Source organism: Anomalospiza imberbis, chromosome 4 (genome assembly GCF_031753505.1).
Source record: "Anomalospiza imberbis isolate Cuckoo-Finch-1a 21T00152 chromosome 4, ASM3175350v1, whole genome shotgun sequence".
NCBI classification, from domain to species: Eukaryota; Metazoa; Chordata; class Aves; order Passeriformes; family Viduidae; genus Anomalospiza; species Anomalospiza imberbis.
In genome coordinates this window covers 91124-111356 of record NC_089684.1, presented here as the reverse complement: position 1 = coordinate 111356, position 20233 = coordinate 91124, and the positions used below count along the sequence as shown (strand labels likewise).

The following is a 20233-nucleotide window of genomic DNA, read 5'->3' as shown; positions in this document are numbered from 1 at the left end:
ATTTTTGTGTTAATGATATGACAACTGGAAGTATAAAAATTGTTCCACACCTGTTTGTCATAGATTGTATGTGGTGAACTTTGCTCAGTGTAATTGTGTGTGATAGCTGAAGCAGAGTTCAAAAGTCTCCATTGTTGTTAGATCTCAAGCTCCCAAGAAGTCGTGTTTCTCGACCAAAAGGCTGGAAAAGGGAAAAAAAAAAAGGTTCTAATTGTCTTTGGGATAGATGGGGGGAGGGGGGAGGTTACCAGTTTATGAATACTCTTTCTGAAAATAAGTAAGACTCCAAAACTGAATGTTTAAGTAGAATGTTGGTAATGCCATGGGTATTTGGTGTTGAATATTTAATGTCAAACTGGTTTTTTTGCTTTCTATTCTTGTTGTGCTGAATTTAACCATAATTCTAATTTTACACATAGATACTATGGATGACTATCACTTGCATGTCATAGCTGTGGTCCTTTACTTTAATCTTCCTGGATCAGTGGGAACCAAGTCTCAGTGGATTCTTCCTGCTGCTCATCACCATTCAGAGTGCCGGTGGGATGGGCAGGTCTTACTGAATTGCTCTTTTACCAGAATATCTACTATTCCAGAAGATTTATCACAAATAGCAGTAACAGCTGATTTGAGTTACAATAATATTAAAACTTTTGTGTGCTCTAACGGAAGACATGAAGAGTGGATGCTAAAACACCTGAACCTCAGTAACAACCTGATTTCTGAACTCACTTTAACTACTTGTACAAATTTACCCAGTTTAGAAACTCTAAACCTCAATGGTAATGCCATCCACACCCTCACAATGGACATGCCTACTCCTGCACACAGATCTAAAAAGTACAGCATTGTTGATCGTCTCCTGCCTGCTTTGAAAATATTATCCATTGAAAGAAATAATCTTAATACAGTTCCAAGAGGTAAGCATTTCAAAAATCTTTAAGAACTTGACTCTCAAGGGGTAGGTTGGTTTTGGGTATAATTCATAGATCTTACTGAATCCAGAATGTGACTTTCTCATTTTATTATCCTTAAGGTGAGGGAAAGTTCCACTGGCAAATACAGAGGCGGAAGTAAATCGGTTGTTTGTTTACATTGTTAGGTTTTTTAATACAGTCTTAGCAACTGTACTGTGTTAATAGCAGTCAAATATAACCAGATTTATCCTTTTAAGTGCCCAAGCAGTAATCTTACTGGTATAGAAAGGGGGAGTACAGATCTTTGGAAAACTACCAGCCTCCACATTACAGTCGTGGACCTTAAGGTCAAAAAAATTACAGATCATTAATTTCATACTACCCTTCAGAAGGAAGTCAGCACTCTTAAATAAAACCAGTTTCAGTATTTCAGAGACAGGAAAATATATTTTGTTAATTCCAAACAATTTTGCTCCGTGCTGTTTAATACTCAATGACAGCAACACCTTGGTGTAACAGGAGAGGGCTGTAAGGTTTTGAGAGACTTTGAGAAAGGCTTTGCTGGTCACTGAACTATGCTGGGCAGCTTAGCCTTTATCCAGGGATGATTCACAGTGGCCAAACGGTTTAAATGAAGCAGAAGCTACCAGATAAGCAACCCTGTCCTAGACAATATGTTGAATTTATTGATGTCTGATAACACCATCAGATTCGTTACAGTTTGAAAATATAGGAGGACGAGTGATGACAAACAAAAATACCACTTATCCCACAAAGTCAAACAAAGATAATATATTTGCCCCTACACAGGATCACTCTATTTTTCTCCTTTTATGCTATTAAATAATTCTCTGGCACACAGGAAACCCATTTCATTTAATGATTTTGTAGTGTCTGTATAGACAAAGTATCTGAATAGAAGTATAGAAAAGCTTACATTTTATAATCTATCTATTAAGATTTGATTTGTTTTGATAGATAAATATGACTGCCCATTATAGGATGCCTCAGAGGATCAGACAGATCAATCCTCTTCTATAAGAGACTCAGTTTTTTAAGCTGTGCATGGTACCACCATACTTCAAGTTATACTTAAATCCTATATTCATTTAAATACATGTTCAGAACTTTATTCTTGTCCAAAATACCTCACTAAAATTCTGAGGTTTAAGCTCTGGAAAGAAAACACAAACTGCAGTTCTGTAGCAGAGGTTTCCCAGGGAAAGAAGAGAGAAAAATCTTTCCCCTATCTCCCCCCACCCCCCCAGAAGTAAGGCTGCTGCCCACTGCTGCCATACCATTGTATATTTTTGGCACAAAATTAAATTCAGGGAAGTAGCCACAGTAAAATTCCTCATGCAGGTACACTGATGAATTTATGAACTGCCAGAACTTCTGTGTGCCTTTCCTATCACCTACCTCTAGTTTTATACCAGGAATGAATCATTCCCTCTGCTTTTCACAATAACCCAAGATCAATTACTCAGCAAACAGAACTGCTGTCTGAAAAAAGAGGTTTCTGGTAAACAAGGTGACACCAAGGGCAAAATTTTTAAGAACTAGTAGCTTCTCAACAACGCCGTATGATCAAAAATCACTTTAGAGTGACACTGTGGTGTTGAACATTCAGCATCAGTGGGCATGCTGTGTTCAAGTGCCTGCCTTTCCACTGAACTTTGCAGGCTGGAGCTTCAGGGGCTGCCTTCATGCCTTCACAGCACCTCAAAACAATTGGGTGTTTCCAGCAAACAAAAGTGTTCTTTGTGCAAGGTGGATGTTATTGTAACTAGAATACACTGAATATACTATCATGCTTCATAATTCACAGGCAGATAGGCACAAGCAACAACATGGTTTTGTTTTCATTTGGTTTTACATCCTATTAATACATTTCTAGTAATTCCACATATGAAAAACTCCCATGAAACTGCCCATGCAAATGGATAGCAGATACTGTATCACCTTTTGCATCTGTCTTTTACTTGCAAAGAACATATTTGGACCTTGTCAGCTCAATATATTCCACCCTTTTCACATTCCTTTCCTACCTCCAGTTCTCCAGAAAAGCTTGCTCAAAGTACAGAGATCAAAGAATAATTTTTATAGCACAAAGAAATGCTAGTGCTTTTATGAAAGTGTCCATTTTAAGACATTCATTGACTGTGAACGTTTTAATGTGCCAGCTGTTGATGCTATGCAGCTTTTAGAATGGGACAACCCCTGACTAGGAAAGGCATAGCACAAAGGATGCAGCCACTCATTGCAATAGTGAAGAATGGAAGGAATTTTGTTGCAAAGAATTTTATTAAGACACTTGATGCAATTGAGAAAACAAGAATATGAAATGCAAAATAGTTTTTTTTTCTTCCTAGGGCTAGGCCTCCTGCAGTCTTTACAAACTCTCCATATGTCATCCAATGCCATACAACAGATTGACCCAAAGGATTTTCAAAACTGTTCACAGCTGAAGGACATTGACTTGCGAAACAACAAGATAACTAAAATTCATCCAGATGCCTTCAGAGATCTCAACAAACTACAGGTTGTAAAGCAATACAATTGTTTCAATATTTTATGGTAATCATTAAAGATATTATTTACCAACTATTCAGCATGATTATATGGTTCTGATTATAATTCTAATGTAGAATTTAAAAACTAGGGAAAATGGTGAAATTAATGTTTTCTATATTTACTTTTTATATGTAGGAAAACACAAATGCAAAGTGTAATAGATATAACCATAAATTCACCTTTTCTCTATGCCACAAACCAATCCATAACAATACACGTCCCTTTCTACCCCCATCCTTTCCATGGCAAGGGCGCTGCAGCTCCCTATTCACACAGACGTAAGTCTACAATGGGAGAATTCTAAACACCAAAATTTAAACTTTTCACCTACATTAAAAAGCTTAGAACAACATTATTGAAATCCTAAGCAGATGTATTGTTCACAGAACTACAGAAGTGCTTGTACACTAAAACACTGGTATAAGATGTTGCAATAAGAATTCCATTGTAATCCTTATCAAATTTTGTATTATTTCCAAATAGGTCGTGGATCTCCGTGAAAATGCTCTGACAATCCCTCTACCACAGATACTAGTCAGTTTGAACTTTTTTCAACTGGAAGTGTATTTGTCAAAGAATGCCTGGATATTTAACTGCAGGCTAAATGCTTTTAAACATTTCTTTCATTTTGTCTTTGACTCCACAAGGCAGAAATGGAGCCTTTCATACAATAAGTCTGCCAACAACTCCCAGAAACCTCTGCTGTATCTTTCAAGTTTCCATTTAAACTGCAGGGACAATGTTTTGCTCAAAAGGGCCACAGTCCCAACAGGGAACACATCAGTGCTGACCTGTAACTTGGACAACATGAGGGGTATGTGAATCAGCCACTCCATTCAAATGCTACTAAAATCCAAATGAATGCAGAATGATAAAATAAATCTAGTTTTAAAAGTGTCTTTCTAAAGACACTATTTAAAAATAACTGAATAACAATTTAACATGCAAAAATATTTCAGGAGAAAGTAGTATTCTGCTTAGAATATTTGAAAGTTAGGTTTCCTGAGTCTGCATCTCCTTCCTTACAGTAAAGGAGGAAGTGATGCTAAATTCCATACAAACAAGATTCAGTAAGTAATGCATTGCAAATCTATTGGTTCATTTAGGACTGAAACAAAGGACCAAACAGCAGGGTGACACTTCTGAGGCATGTAGAAAACCAAGAAAGATGCAATAGTTTTCAGTATTCAGTTACAACAAAATAAATTGAAGGTTTATTTGCAGGGGAAAAGATTTCTAGTTCTTTTAAAGAAGTACAGCCACTGTAGCATATGCTTCACTTACATTTAAAATTAATAGAGAACATTGAGGGCATAAGCAACAAAACCTAGAGACTTATCATGCAGATGGAAAACTAAAACTAAACTCAGAGCAGAAGGTGTATTTATCATGTGCCATAAGGCAAAATGTAAATCTAATGGACTAATAGCACTTGGAGGTGGTAAGGCTTTCCCCTGGGAATACTTCATCCCCAAATGAAAATACGCAGGACCTATCAGAAATGCCATCTGCTCTATCTGTTCGCAAGAAAAGTCACAGAAACCTGGACTAAAATCAACACACTGGATTGCAGCAAAACTCAGCTGGGAACGAAAACCGATCCAAAGACAAAGCCAAAAACACAACCTTGGAACAAATTGCTAAAAGCCAACAACCAGCCATGGCCCACACTAGGTCAAGTTTGGAACAATTGCTCAGTCTGTATAAATATCCTTGATTCACAGACTTTTTTGCTGCAGTCAGATCAGGAACTACAGGAAAATCATAGTGGTTGAAACACTGACAATAAAGACGTGATGTGTTATCCCACAGCTTCACACAGTGACCATGGCCAGGCTGCAGAGCAGCTGGCTGTAGACATGTCTCTTCCACAAGGAAGGCCAGCAGGTGTTTCTAGTACAACCCTAAACTTGCTTAGATTACTTCAGCGACCTCCTGCCTCACATTACCATTTTTCTTGTAAAGTCTGTGATTAAGAACTCACATGTACTGTGTTTTTAGATGGGAGGCATCAGGGACAGGTCTGTAATATGGTTTAACAGACTTTGTACCATGTAAAATTACTTAGGATGGATAAAAGGAAAATGGAGTTTATAATAAACCATAAAAATTATGATAGTCCAGAGTATATTCTTACAAACATCACTGGACCCTGTAAACCAAGTATACTATGCTTTTAACAAAGACTGAGTTTGTATTTTCTTTCATTTCAGGCACTGGAGTCTCTTGGTGGACACCTAAGGGCAGAATTTCAAAAAATCACCATCTTCCTCATATGACACTGGATAAAATGAATAATTTAGTGATATACAATGCTGAGAAAACTGCTGAAGGGTTATATTTGTGTATTTTTAATACAACCAAAGAGAAATATCTCATTTATAATGTAGAGGTGAAAGAAGGAATCTCAGCATTTTTGGTTAGAAAAGCCAGGGACACTAACACTGTTTTTAGACAGAAAGAAACAGAGCCAAACTTTGCACTGGCTGTCTCCCTCTCTGTGCTCATTACATTTGTCTGTGCTTTTTGTCTGGGTGCTTTTGCTAGACCCTACCTCGAGAGACTGTGGAGACTCATGCACAGGAACAAAAATTCAGGTTCAGAACACACATATTCTAATCAAGCTTTTTCAGATGAAACGTTGAGCAGAGAGTCTTCTGCAAGCAAGCCAACAAATATGCAGTGCAATACATTATTTTGTGATAAGAATTCTTTAAGAAACATGCGGATTTTTCCTACAGAAACTTCTACTGTGTGTGAAAATGTCACTGGCAGTGGTGTACATTCACCAAATCCCAAAGCAGAGTACCAGAAACAAAGCAATACTGAGATCAACATGAAGAAAATACCAGCGTTTTCAAAAGTCCAAAGTAGTATTGACAATAATGAAAGTATAAATGTTTATGATACTGGACAATTTTTTGTAAGGACGGATTACCAGAAAAGCAATGAAATAACACCAAACAGCAAAGTAAGGAACAACTCTGGTCTGTTGCAGTCTGAGATCACAAAAGCTACACCAGATTCTCCAGAAAGGAAAGGTGTTCTTTCACATAATAAACCCAGGCACACTAGAAAATTTATGCAGGAAAGGCAGAACTGTGAAGAACAACTTTGTCTAAATGGCGACAAAAATATACCTAGTGATGTTGGAGATTTTATTGCACCCAGTAGATCCAGAAGAGATGCAGATATTGAGAATTTAAGCATCTATGAAACAATAGAAAACTCTCCCCTAACAGAGCATGACTGTAAAAGGATACATTCAGACAAAAAAGATGCTTCAGCTGATATATTTGGTGACAGCTCTTCAGCTGAAGGGGCTCCATTCACAATGAGTGACTGTAGTTCCTTAGCAGACTTTGAAGTGGAACAACCTGGTGTTAGTGACAACCTGCCATTGTGTCAGTCATCGCTAGATGAAGCCAAGACAGACAGTGGAACTGAGAAGTTTATAACACCACCAGAGTCTCCAAAGATTACTGCTGAAATTCAGCAGACTGGGAAAAATGAAGATGAGAACAGTGCCTATTTTGAAACCACTATTAATTATGGATCAGATACCACCATGCAAGAAACAACATCCCCTTACACTGATAAAAGCAGTGGCCATGTAAGCGTGTCAGATCCAGATACAGTTAGTTCTTCAAGTCAAGAAATTCCAGATACATTTGATTATTTTACTAATGCAGAGTCAACAGCACAAAACTCTATTTCTGATTCTCTCCACAGTCAAAGTACAGATTTTGGTAACCTTGTACTTAAGTTACAACCTTTTCCCACATATGATACAGAGAAAACTTCTGAAGAGGATGAACAGCAGCATTCTCTTCTTCCCAGAGAACCACAGCATTTCCTCAGCTTCAGTCACACAGAACAAAAAGGAAATGCACCAGCAGGAAGTACAGATGAGCACGAAGCCAGGAGCTCCCCTGAAAAGAATCACAGTGAAGCAGACATTACATTAAGAAGAAACACGAGTATATCTGAAGACAGTGGCTTTATTTTTGCTCCCATTGATACTGGTTTGAATGAAGTTGTAAAAAAACCAACACTGAGCCAAGAATCATCTCTTCAATTGCTGCCTGGACACACAGCTGAAAGACATTTCATATTTGTTACACAGCAAGATGACTTGCTACCACAGGAGAAGCAGGCTTGTGCAGATAAAATGCAAGGAGGCTCTGATGAGAAAAATTCTGATGGATTCACAGAATTACAAGATAGCAGCAATTGCAGTCTGCCTGAAGAAACGCAGTCTTGTAGTCCTACAGCAGCTCTGCTGCACCTTCAAAGTTCTGGGAAAACTCAGTCAGAATTCACAACAGATGATCCCTTCCAACTGGATCAGAGTGATGAGGATGCATATTCCTTCTCAGTCCCACAAGGTTTCTTCAGTGAAAGCACACCATACAGTTCATCTTCCTTCCCACAAAAGCCTACAAGAAATACAATCTCTGAAAGCACAGATTCCAGCAAGATGAAGGATCACTCTACTTTGACAGAACTGGAGAACCATTCTGCAACAACTGTAGAACACCTCCAAAATTTCAGTGAAAATTGCAGCCAAAAAATTAAAACAAACTTGGGACAGAACCAGTTTTTTGTTAAGAAGAAAAGAGCATTTGATGGATTTGCTAATATTTTGCAAAGCAGGAGAACAAACTTCAGTAGTTGAAACACAAAATGGTAATACTAAGCTCCCACAGTGTTTATGTCATTACAGCAGGTGCAAACATTATTTTATTTTAAAGTGAAATTACTTTTATTTAGAAGGGTACTCGTAAAAAACCCAATAATAGACTTTATAAAAAGCTACTCCAGAATATTAATAAAGCTTTTACTGAATTATATTTACTTTCTCATTATTAGTAGTTGATACTAATATATCATTTCTCTTGGAATTTGCTTCAGATACTGTTTTGTCTTTTTGTCTAAAATAAATGCAATATGGAAATTTACATTATTATTATTATTATTGTGTTTTCATATGGGACTCAACCTATACAGTGAAATAGTACATACTACTGTCTTCTGCTTTTTAAGCCAGATTTGTGGATTATCTCTGAATTCCTAGTGTTGCAAAGATAAGTAAAATTCAAGCAGTATTCAATTACATTTCAAAAATTACTTTTTAACCTGGCAAAAGACAGAAAACACCTTTCTCAAAGACACAGAATAGAATTCAATTCTGCAGAAACACCAGTTATAGAAATGTAGCTATAATGGGATATTACCCTAAGTTTGCAGATGGGGTGACACAGGCAGGGTAATTTTAAAAGAGACAAAGGAGCCTATAACCACTTGAGAATTTTACTTAAGAGGGGAAAATCAAGAGCAGTTCAAAACTGCTATTTTAGAACATCAGTAGCCAAAAGATAGCAATTATAAGGTAAAATTACCTCTGAATATAGCCCACAGCCCTTTCAACAGGCTCGGTACCACTGATGCAGTCCTTGAAGGGAAATGTCATCATGAAGGGGAGCAGACCCAGTTCTGGGACTTCAAACACTATTAACACCTCTCCAAGGCCTGTCACCTCTTAGTTGTTGCAGCTGCTAGCATGTTAAGAAATCTAACTATACAAGCAATTTTGTGAATCATAGGGAAAAATACCCACTCATACACTGGAAACGTTTTGACATTTGCTTGTGCAACAGTCCAATAGGATTTCAAAATATATATTGGAAAATTATTTTCTCATCTTTTTTTCTGACCATGAGAATGCTGCAGTGGTGAGGCAGACGGTACACGATTTGTAAGAAGCTGCAGGATTTCTAAGATTCCCTTTGTGCCATAAAGATACGGAAAAGGTTCTGTTTTTGTCAGACATAGTAAATTCGCTCCTTTATAGTGGAATTTTAACATGTGGCAAAGTATTCATTCTATTGCCAAAATATTAGGTATCATCTCAAACTTATCTTCATATGTCTGCCTAATCTTGCCGCTGTCCTTTGCTACTCATCTCTCCATTCTTACTATCACGTCTTCATTCAAATTCAAACACTCAGCTGCTTCTCCTTCATATTAGTTCATTTCATTAGCAATTGCTCTTTAATACAAAACCTTTGTATTTTCTGTGACTTCCACACAGTACTCATCATACTCTGCTCCTCCCTACCCAGCCCATGTTAGCATGACCTTCTGTATACACTTAGTTACACAGTCCCACACACACTGACTCCATGACTGTACCCTCACATTTCATCCACCGTATCTTGTTCACACTGAAAACTGATTTAAGGTTATTTGGCCACTGAGAATTTTCCAGGACACCTATACTAGTAGGATGCCCACTGCTGTTACTATCCCAGTTGACTGTGGGTAATCAGACAAAGTCACAGAATAAGCTCAATAAAAAAGGTGTAAGCCTGAATGTACGCTGAATGAATTTGTAAATGAAGCATGAGGAATTAGCAAAGAGGATGTTGGCAATAGTCTGGACACACCCTTCTCACAGGGCAGTGGCCTGCCAAGCTCCACAATTGATAGGACACAGAATCCCTCATACAGTGAATCAGGACAGGACAAAATACAGGAGTTTAAAAAGCAGATCAAGAACTTCAAATATAGTAATGAGAATGAAACAAAACTCCCATTTTCAAACACATAATAGTTTGATAATTGTCAAGTATATTTGTTGTAGGTACAAAGCATTTCAATCTTTCCTGAATATGCTGAAAATTGGGGTCGAATATAACCCTTAAATATAAGGAGAAGACATGCACATTTAACCTACAAATAATCAACAAAAGAAGCTTTTTTGGATACTAAATTCTTCATGGTAGAGAAGACTGTGACTCACCCCTTCTGATAAATACAGGTAAGCAACAGCCTACATTCTGAGAATTGACAAAGCCAATCCCAGCCTTCATCAGAAACACAAACACAATGAAAAACTTCTTCAGGATGGGTTCTGCATTACAATATTCTAATTGAAATGTAAATAAATCCACTTCAAGCAATATTTTAAGTCAAGGTTGGAAGCAATATCTGGAGGTCACCGAGTCCAACGATCCTGATCAAGCAAGGCCACCTATAGCCAGTTGCTCAGGACCATGTTCAGATGGCTTTTGAGTATCTCTGAGCATAGACTCAGTAACAGTGCACGGCAACCCTCACAGAAGAAGAGAGCAGTTCCTGAGGTTCAGATGGAGCCTCCTGTGTTTCATTTAATGCCCACTGCCTCTGGCTGAGGAGTCTGTCTTCTTTACACCCTCCCTCCAGATATTTAAATACTTTAGTAAGACTTCCCACAGCACCTTCTCTTCTCCAGGCTAAACAGCTGCAAGCCTTTCCTCATAGGAGAGAAGTTCTCATCCCTTCATTACCTTCATGGCCCTTTACTGGACCCTCTCCAGAGCATCACAGTGTCTCTGGTACTGCGAAGTCCAGAACTGGACACAGAACTCAGGCGTGGCCTCATCAGTGCTGTGTAAGAGGGAATAGTCACCCCTCAGCCTGCTGGCAATACTTTGTCTGAATCAGACCAGGAACTACTCACCTTCTTCACAGCAAGGACTTGTTGCTGGCTCATCTCTGACTTGGGGTCCACCAGGACACCCAGTCCCTTTTCTGCCAAGCTGCTTTCCAGCTGGGTGGCCCTCAGCAGATACTGATGCAGGGAGTTGTTCCTCCCCAGCTGCAGGACTTTGCATTTCTCCTGGATGAAACTCATGTAGTTCCTGTCAGGCCATTTCTGAAGCATGCTGAGATCCCTCTGGAAGGCAGTATGATCCTCTGGCTTATCATCCTTCACTTCCAGCTCTGTCGTATCAGCAAACTTGCTGAGGAGACCCTGTGCCCAATCACCCAGGTCAGTAATGAAGCTGTTAAACAGGACCGGACCCAGCTCTGACCCTGGGGGTACAGCACTAGTTACTGGTCTCCAGTTAGACTTTGCTCTGCAGACCACTATTCTCTGGGCCCTACAATTTTCAGTTTTCACCCATCTGCTCATCCAGTCCATACATCAACAGCTTTTCTATGAAGACCTTGTGGGTCAAAAGGCTAGACCAAGATGAGTGGGTAACAATTATGCTTCTGCAAAATTCTGTCTTGAGACATTTCTGCTCAAATTCACTTATTGCTGAAAACTTTCGTATTACAGTACTGTTTTATACCAATACACTCCATTTGAACAATAACCTTTTTGAAACATGTACCTGTTCCCAACAGTTCTAAAGACTGATTTGCTCCACTATTAGAAACCAGGGGGACAAGATCGTACACACAAATTCCCTGCTTGGAAAGGGACACCTGGTAAAGGAATACTTGATGAAGGCTGCCTACTGATGTATATTCAGATATGAGAATTTCTGAAGTATGAATCACAGAAAAATCTGACGTCAGTTTCTGAAACCAACACAAATACTGTTTATTTGTGGGATGCCATTTTACAACAACACCAAGAAAAGACCTAAAAAAAAAAAATCAAGACCTTCTAAATCAACTGGATTTAACTCATGTTAGATGGCATAATAGTATTTTCATCATATTGTGAGTCACACAAGTTTAGCACATCTTACTTACGTAATATCCAAGTAACTAAGACGTAAAGCATTCACAGTTACAGGTTAACTGCTGTTCCTGCCACAGCAGTGTCAGTAGGTGCTATTTTGACACACGTACACATGCACACACACAGAGTGGGGGAGTGGGCAAGGATTTAAAAAATAAAAGCAAACAAAGAAAAAAAAGCTGAATTTTGGTCTCAATTACAGAAATAAACCATTCCGTTTGTGGATGGATTCTGTATAGTTTTACAGCAATATGAAAAGACAAAATATAAGGCCTAGAAAGAGGTATCTTAGCAGCTATAAATAAAACCAGGGCAAAAGCTAACTTTAAAGCTGCCTATATAAATTCGAAGAATATAAAACAATTTCTTAGACTTGTGACTAAGGGTCAACAGAAACCTGGGAAAACCTTAGCACAACTGAAGTCCATTTCTTGTCCTTCAAAATAGAAACTTGGGAACATTAACCAAGTTGCAGTAAGCTGTAAGTAATTTTGATTGTGTAAGCATATTTCTGATGAAATAAAAGACCCATGTTTGTGGTAAAATGGGAGAAGCCTCTACAGAATTAGAAATGGCTACACAAAGGTAACCCAAGTAGTTATTGTTGCTTAAAGACATCCTTATAGAGGTTTTAACTGAAAACTCAAGTACATAAATATTTTCAGTAATTTCTACGTTCTTCAGCTTGCTTTCCTTGGAAAAGATAAAAAGTGTAGAAACAACAGTAATAGAGAATTATGATAATACTTTAAATACTTATTATCACTTTGCTTTAGAAGGATATTTAATTCATGACTGTTTTGGTTACTAATATTAATAGAATCATTTAGGTTGAAAAGATCCTTAAGATTGAGTGCAAAGAGCTCCAAATACTTGTCATCAAAGAACATCAACTGCTATAGTCTATGAACACTGTTTTCCTTTCACTGTCTTTCCAATTTACATCTCCCAAATGCCAAAAATGAACTGTAGATTGATCATCAAGTTTCTGCTAAAAGTTTGGTAATAGCACACCAGTAACATTAGCCCAAGACCCATAACACTTTTTCAGGAATGACCTCTCAGTGTCTTGTCCCAGAAAACAGCGTGTTTTGTATATTACTCTTCATAACGGTTGGGATGGGAGCACACAATCAAACAAACAAAAAAAAAATCGACATCAGCTATTTGATAGCATAATAAACAAAAAAGCAAATGTCACACTTGTTCTAAATACAAGATTAACTAAGTATGTTAGTTAAGTTTCCACAACTATTAAAAGTTTCTCCAATACACAGGAGCAGGCAATGTTAGGATCTTCTGCTTATCAACATATATAGCAAAACCAACAGGATGGACGGCACAGAGAACCTCATCAAACCCACAGGTCCATTTTAGTCCATTTGTTCACTATAAATGTCAGTAAATAAACCCACAGGTCCATTTTAGTCCATTTGTTCACTATAAATGTCAGTAAATCTGTCTCTACTAGCTTTAATTGAATCTGTGGTTTATTTTACGAAGATGTATGTTTATGGACCTACTGATGGTTACAGATTGATAGTGTTTCAAATGGAAGAAAAAATTCGCAGCATCTGATTCACTTCCAAACACATTCTTCCTTTTCATCACTCCCAATTACTTTTACCCAAATTTAAAAAAAAAAAATTGTTTGCTTACACAGCTCAAGTACTTTCTGAGGTTTCTTTCCTCATTTCTTTGCTTTTAAGTAAATTTTTTATTCTGATAAACATTTGCAAAACTGCCAACACCTGGCTGAACCAATTTCTGCCAACCCTGTTATAGGAAAGCTATATCTGTAACAGTAATAGACTAAAAGTGTCTTTGGCTCTTGCTTCCATTACTGGAAGCTCAGTTATCTGTGACATACAAAGCCTTTTATACAAACTTGTATTTCTTGCAGGATTCACACCAATTTGTGCTGAACAGTTTTATCAAGTCAACAGCTAGCGTAATGTTTTAAGAACAATTACACCTATTTCATGTAAAATCTTGGCAATCACAATTTGGCCTGATGTTAAAAGTTATATTGCTTCTAAGTTCATTCTTTGAAGAACTAAACCAGCAGCTCCACTGGTATTTCATTACAGTAATACTATTGTAATATACACATATACATCAGAAGTCTTAATAAAAGGTGTGTTTTCTTCAGAGGCTTATTGTAAACATTAAATATCACACTCCACTCAATTAATTTCTTGTGCAAACTGGCATAAAACATGGAATTAAGGTTATGTGCATTAGTACATGAGAAAGCACTGACTGTGTATGTTTTAGCACTACTAACTTTAAAAAGCACTATTTAGTATTACAGAAATCCAAATGTAGCTATTTCACAGGAAAGGTAGCATTTTCTTCTTAGCATCATGAAATTCTAGGTTTTGTATATGCATGTATATTGTATATTTACGTATATACAAATATACACAAACAGACACACAGTTTTGTCTTTGGCAGCTGAGCTTGAAAAACAAAAACCAAGAACAACAAACGGATCTGAACACAACTGACCACCTGTACCACGACAATTACAACCTCCTGGCCCAGGGCAGCAAACAAATGTGCTTTTGCTAAACTAAACTTAATCCTCAAAGGACTCAAGTCAGTGGCAGTTGTTCCTCACTTGATGGCAAGACAAACAACAGAAGAGAATTTCACTTTCAACTTAAAATGCTTTCTTCCTGTTCCCCTGGATGGCATTCTAGGGAAATAACAAAACTGCCAATACCTTGTAAAATATTTCTACAGAAAAGTTATCTTATTTGTTGTTCCAAAACACCCACTGCCCATTTGTTGTTAAATGCTCCATGAATCGATAACATTTTAATAAATCCTTAGGGATAAAAGTTTAATAGCACCTGATACTTTAAGGACCTATTTATAAATATCAACACCAACATTAATAAAGAAGGGTAAGGCAAAGACAACATGACAAAATTACAGAACTTAAACATTATTCCATTCACTCATTTTTTCCCAAAATAATCCCTATAACCATCCCATAGAGATAAAGAGATGAGTGAAAAAGGCAGTGGTCCCTACTAAAAAGTACTGTCACTTAATGCTGATGTCTTACATGCCTGTTGCCTGCAATAGACATTCTGTCAGGAAACCTTAATCCACAACAGGAAAGAAAAAGTAGTATTTTGACTATGCAACATCATATTTTTTCGATATCATATTTTTAAGTACTTAGAAACATGAAGCTGGAGGCCCTTGGAAAGACTAGTGTTACAAAAAAAAAAAAATCCCCAAAGCCTTTATTATGTCTGTGCTAGGGGTGAGCATACTTCATTCCCCAAACCACTAATTTCAGCTAGAACTTTCAATGTCATTGGGTCACTAGATCACAACATAGACCAAACACTCTTGGTACACCAAAAATTAAAAGGAGTATGCCAAAGGCAATTTACAAAAGTCTAAAACCCATTTTTAGAAGGTACTTTAATTTGTTCATTTGTACCTGTAACGACTACTGCAGTTTTAACATTAAAAAGTCAGTACTTTTTTCTTCAAATGGAAATCTTCTGTGGCATGTACAACTATTACAGTGTTTAAATATTTATATGTATATGTATTTTTTAAGACAACAATGTTTCATTCCTGTAAAGCATTAGGTCAGGTTTGGCAAATCCTGGTGATGGAAATCACAGCATGTCTTCTCTTCTCAGAAATTAGCATCTCAAATAGTAACATTGAAAATGTAAATAGTTCTTCACATAACTATGTCCAGAAAGTCTGAAATGCTACATTTGAGACCAAAAGAAAAACAAAATAACTAACGTTTCAACAGACACGTAAGTGATGGTTAGAAATATGCCACAAAATTATTTTTACAATACATTTCTATAATTCCTAGGTGAAGCCTTTTTTTATACACATATACAAAATTTAGACAGCAATATACACATAATCACAGTGAAGACTCTGGCAAGTTCACCAATTTGTAGTGTAAATACAAAATGCAAAGCAGCCTTCAAAGAGAACAATGCTAAACAGCAAGCATAGCTAGCTTGTTAAATAGCAAACATCAAAAGTTCCTTGCCAAAGGGATGCAGTGCAAGAAAAGCAGCATGCACTTTGATACAAATAGCAGTTTATGGCTAATGGTTGATGTAACTGTGGTAACAGTGACTCTTGAGTGGCTGTGCATAGTAAAACTCCTATGTCATCTGTTTTCCTTTATACCATTCCACAAACTCATCCAACAACACTGGCCCTGTGGAGAGATCAAATAACTGTATTTTACAAAATTTTGTAAAAGAACACTGATTGATTAAGCTCAGAGAAATAAATTATTTTAGAACATCAACATATGGTATTACTTTAGAATATCAACATATGGTATTACTTACAGGCTCCATCTTCATCATAGTTACTGAGGTCAAGGTTAATTGTTCTGCTGAATTCAAGAACGTTACACCATTGGTCCTTATTGATAACTTTGTATTTTGATTGCTGCTTGAGGCAAGAAACAGAAATTACTGAAATGTATTTTCAACTGTCTCAAACTCAGATTTTCTTACAGCAATTTTAAAATTTTTGGTGCCTCATTATTTTAATCTGTATGCCATCTAAATCTAAAAAGGATTAAACCAGTACGTATTAAAACTAGTGTTGAATCATGCTTCTGATTGAGACATCTTTTAGAGGGCAAACATACAGCAATAAAATAAAGTGCAAAAGCAAATAAATAACATTCTATAGTTTGTTCTGCATTACACAAATCTTAACAGCATAGGAATTTTGGAAAAAGGAAGAAAGGAAAGATAACCAGTTGCATGTGCTGCTTTGGTGGTTATTATTTCCCAAATCAGAATACAGCATTCTTAACTGTTCATTCTACCTCGAGTTAAAAGTATCAGAGAAGACAGGTTTAAAACCCCCATAATTCTGTTTCCAATTCCATACCTCTAGAAACTGATGAAACACTGGAAAAAGGGACCATGCTTTTCCTAAAAGAAGGCCCAACATACACTTGGCAGTATTGATATCTAGGCTGCGCTGGTCCTTTTCCTGCATGAAAAAGTCAAAAAGGAAAACAGAACATGAATTCCAGATACTTCACTTCCCTCACAGCTCACCCATGGACAAAATAAATTAACAAGTAAATAATACACAGCAGTATCTAACAGTGTTTTTTAATGAAACACAACTTGCCACTAAAATTTCCTTCCTTACAAGTAATGGGTTGTTACAGGGAGATGTTGCCTTCTACAGATATTCCCAATAAAAACATCACTGTTATGGCAGATGAGGCACAAGGTCATTTCTGACTTCAGCCCTCCCTAGGAAGCAATGGCCATCACATCCCCAGCCACAATGGCATGTATCCTCTGCACAGCCACACCTCTCTGAATAGCAGTGCTGTACCCACCTCCTGCCCTATCATTACAACTATGTGGGCTCTCAATAGACACTCATTGTTAATTGACACCTCCTTCCCTACATGAGAGTGAGCCAAGGCAGGATCTTTATTCTGGTATTCTAACTGATTACATGAAATTCACATTAAATTATCAAATGAGCAGACAGAACATAGTACAGTAGCACACTGAGACTCCCCTCTGGACTGTCCAGTTTTAGTTCAATGTAACAACAGCAGTTTTAAGCTTAAGGGCTGATTTTTTTTTTTGTTTCTGCTAAGTAATAGCAGCAGCATCTGTACTCAGCAGGTCTGTTAATCAGAGGCAAATATTTAGTGACATAACTTCTGCACATCTCAAAGTAACATGTATGTGTATGATTCCATTTTGTTAAGTAGTTTATTCATCTACATTTGTTATCAAGAAACTAAACCAATTTTGCTGAGAGATGAGATGTAACCCCCCCACACTTCTATACCGTGGTTTTAACACTGAGCTACAAATTCACAAGTTAATGAAATCACAAAAAATAAACTTCCGTATTAGCTAATGTAGACCTTGTTCTGGGTATGTATTCATGACAGCGGACTGCAAAGTCTCGATTAAGAAAATACATGGTATCACAGAATCATGGAATGGATAAGGGACCACAGTGGGTCATCAGGTCCAGCCCCCCTGCTTAAGCAGGGTCACCCTAGAGCACATGGCACAGGATTGCACACAAGTGGTTCTTGATTATCTCCTTACAGGGAGACTCCACAACCTCTCTGGGCAGTCTGTTCCAGTATGTGGTCACCTGCACAGCAAAGAAGTTCTCCCCCATCCTCAGATGGAACTTCCTGTGCATCAATTTCTGCTCACAGCCTCTTGTCCTATTGCTTGGCACCACTGAGAAAAGCCTGGATCCATTCTCTGTCAACGTTGGTGCTGGGCACCAGTCAAGGGTGGATGGGAACTGACTGCCACCATAAACTGACTGTTTATCATCCTACTGTAAAACTTTCATACCTTCTCTCTGTGAGTTCTCACAGGCAGCTCCTCGCACCACTGACTCCTTTTCTCTTTCTTCCGCACGGCCGGCTGACTCCTTCCTGTCCCTAACATGACCGCCTGACCCTTTCTGTTCCTAGCAGCACATACAAACCCTTACTGTCCCTATCATGACCGCCTGACCCTTTCTGTCCCTAGCAGCACATACTAACCCTTACTGTCCCTATCATGACCGCCTGACCCTTTCTGTCCCTAGCAGCACATACTAACCCTTACTGTCCCTAACATGACCACCTGACCCTTTCTGTCCCTAGCAGCATATACCAACCCTTACTGTCCCTTAGCATGACCACCTGATGCTTACTCCTTGCAGGACAGCTGACTGACTCCAACCCCCTCTGGACCAGCTAACCCACTCTTTCATAACACCCATCCTTATGGGACACAGCTGTGACCTATTGAAGGCAAGGCTGTTCCTACTCTTTGGTAATTAGTACAGCTGCAACTCCTCAGAAGTGAGATTGCCTTCAGCACTGTCTCTATTCTCTCACAATCCATCCTCCCACAATTCTCTGACACCCTCCCTGCAGATACTGATAGACACTGATAAGCTCCCATCCTTTAACCAACCTCACTGCCCTCCACTGGACCTGCTCCAGGAGCTCCATGTCTCTCCTGCCCTGAGGAGCCCAGAACTGGGCACAGCACTCCTGATGTGGCCTCACAGGGCTGAGTCAAGGGGCAGGATCACCACACTCAGCCTGCTGGCAATGTTCTTCCTAATGCACCCCAGGACACCACGGGCTTTCCTGGCCACAAGAGCAAACTGCTGACTCATGGACAGTTTGTTGTCTACCAGGACATAACCCACACAGGGATGTTCTGGATGCAGGGACTGTCTAACAGATCACTGCAAGACAGCTAGCTGCCCATGACAAAAGGTATCGTGCCCTATGTTTCACCTGCAAAAATGCCCTTTTATGTATTACAGAATATGCACCTTTATTAAAAATAACAAGCTCAAATCATAACTGAACTGTCTTCTATCACACAGGAAGGATGTGACAGAGCAAGATCCCAGTTCTCAGCCAACAACTGAATGCCCTAGTCACAAGGTTATGTTCATTTAATACTAAACACTCCTCAGTTCTACAATTGTATAGACAGAATTTAATGCAGATTTGTTTTGAAAGTAAAGTGGGGAGACCAGCAATTCTGAAAATATGAGAAACCGTTTTGCATTCTGGGCATTCAATCCAAGATGGATTTAGAGAAAAAAAGTACATTCCATGATGAACAAAGCTTTTAAATTAGTAATAAAGATGAAAAAGAAACTTGCAAAGGCATTTTTGTAATAGTATGATATAAATCTTTCACTTATTTCCGACCTCAAAAAGTTCTAAAAACTAGTTCTCCTTCCAAAGCCCATCTACACTTCTGTCACAAATACCTTTCAAACAGAAATAATGCTGCTGTCAGAATACATTTTATTTCACCTACTGTTCATACTCTGAATTCTTCCCACACACTCAAGTATTAATGAAATCAGGCTCTATTGCCTTTACTTTGGCCACACTGGTTTTTCATGCCTTATATTGTTACATTTCTACATTCTCTCTCTCAGACTACTGATCCGAACAAATTGCTCGGATAAGCCCTTTCTACCCACCTCCAACTGCCTAATGGCACATCTGCCATGACAGATGATGCAATTGCATTCTTAGCATACATTCTAGACACTTACATTCCTTGGATACGGTTGAGGGAATTTATTAAACTTTGTTTTATCTGAGTATTTGTTTTAAACTAATGATAGACAGTCTTCCTGAGATTTTCCCCCCTAGTATTTCACATTAAAGATCAAT

General features: G+C 38.1%; 2 protein-coding genes across 14 annotated transcripts in view; one reads left to right on the top strand and one right to left on the bottom strand.

Moving 5' to 3' along the window:
- The first annotated feature begins 94 nt into the window (after positions 1-94).
- Positions 95-8452, top strand: LRRC66 (leucine rich repeat containing 66). The gene is made up of 4 exons (XM_068186700.1): positions 95-920; positions 3290-3459; positions 3975-4305; positions 5705-8452. The coding sequence occupies exons 1-4, from the start codon at positions 425-427 to the stop codon at positions 8167-8169; spliced, it is 3462 nt and encodes a 1153-aa protein (XP_068042801.1). The 5' UTR covers positions 95-424; the 3' UTR covers positions 8170-8452.
- Positions 8453-15437: 6985 nt separating this feature from the next.
- Positions 15438-20233, bottom strand: part of DCUN1D4 (defective in cullin neddylation 1 domain containing 4) — a 39087-nt gene continuing 34291 nt past the window's right edge. For all 13 annotated transcript variants that reach the window (XM_068186722.1, XM_068186735.1, XM_068186733.1 and 10 more), the window contains 3 exons: positions 16924-17028; positions 16368-16470; positions 15438-16231 (listed from right to left, as the gene is read on the bottom strand). In XM_068186722.1, the coding sequence (XP_068042823.1) occupies positions 16176-16231; positions 16368-16470; positions 16924-17028 (264 nt within the window). In that variant the 3' untranslated portion in view covers positions 15438-16175. The remainder of the gene's footprint in view (positions 16232-16367; positions 16471-16923; positions 17029-20233) is intronic.

Excerpts from the sequence above, each read along its gene's own strand:
- LRRC66 (XM_068186700.1), top strand. The coding sequence starts at position 425 with ATGGATGACTATCACTTGCATGTCATAGCTGTGGTCCTTTACTTTAAT. Across the intron at positions 921-3,289 it reads TCTTAATACAGTTCCAAGAG|GGCTAGGCCTCCTGCAGTCT; the intron begins GTAAGCATTTCA and ends TTTTCTTCCTAG. Across the intron at positions 4,306-5,704 it reads TAACTTGGACAACATGAGGG|GCACTGGAGTCTCTTGGTGG; the intron begins GTATGTGAATCA and ends CTTTCATTTCAG.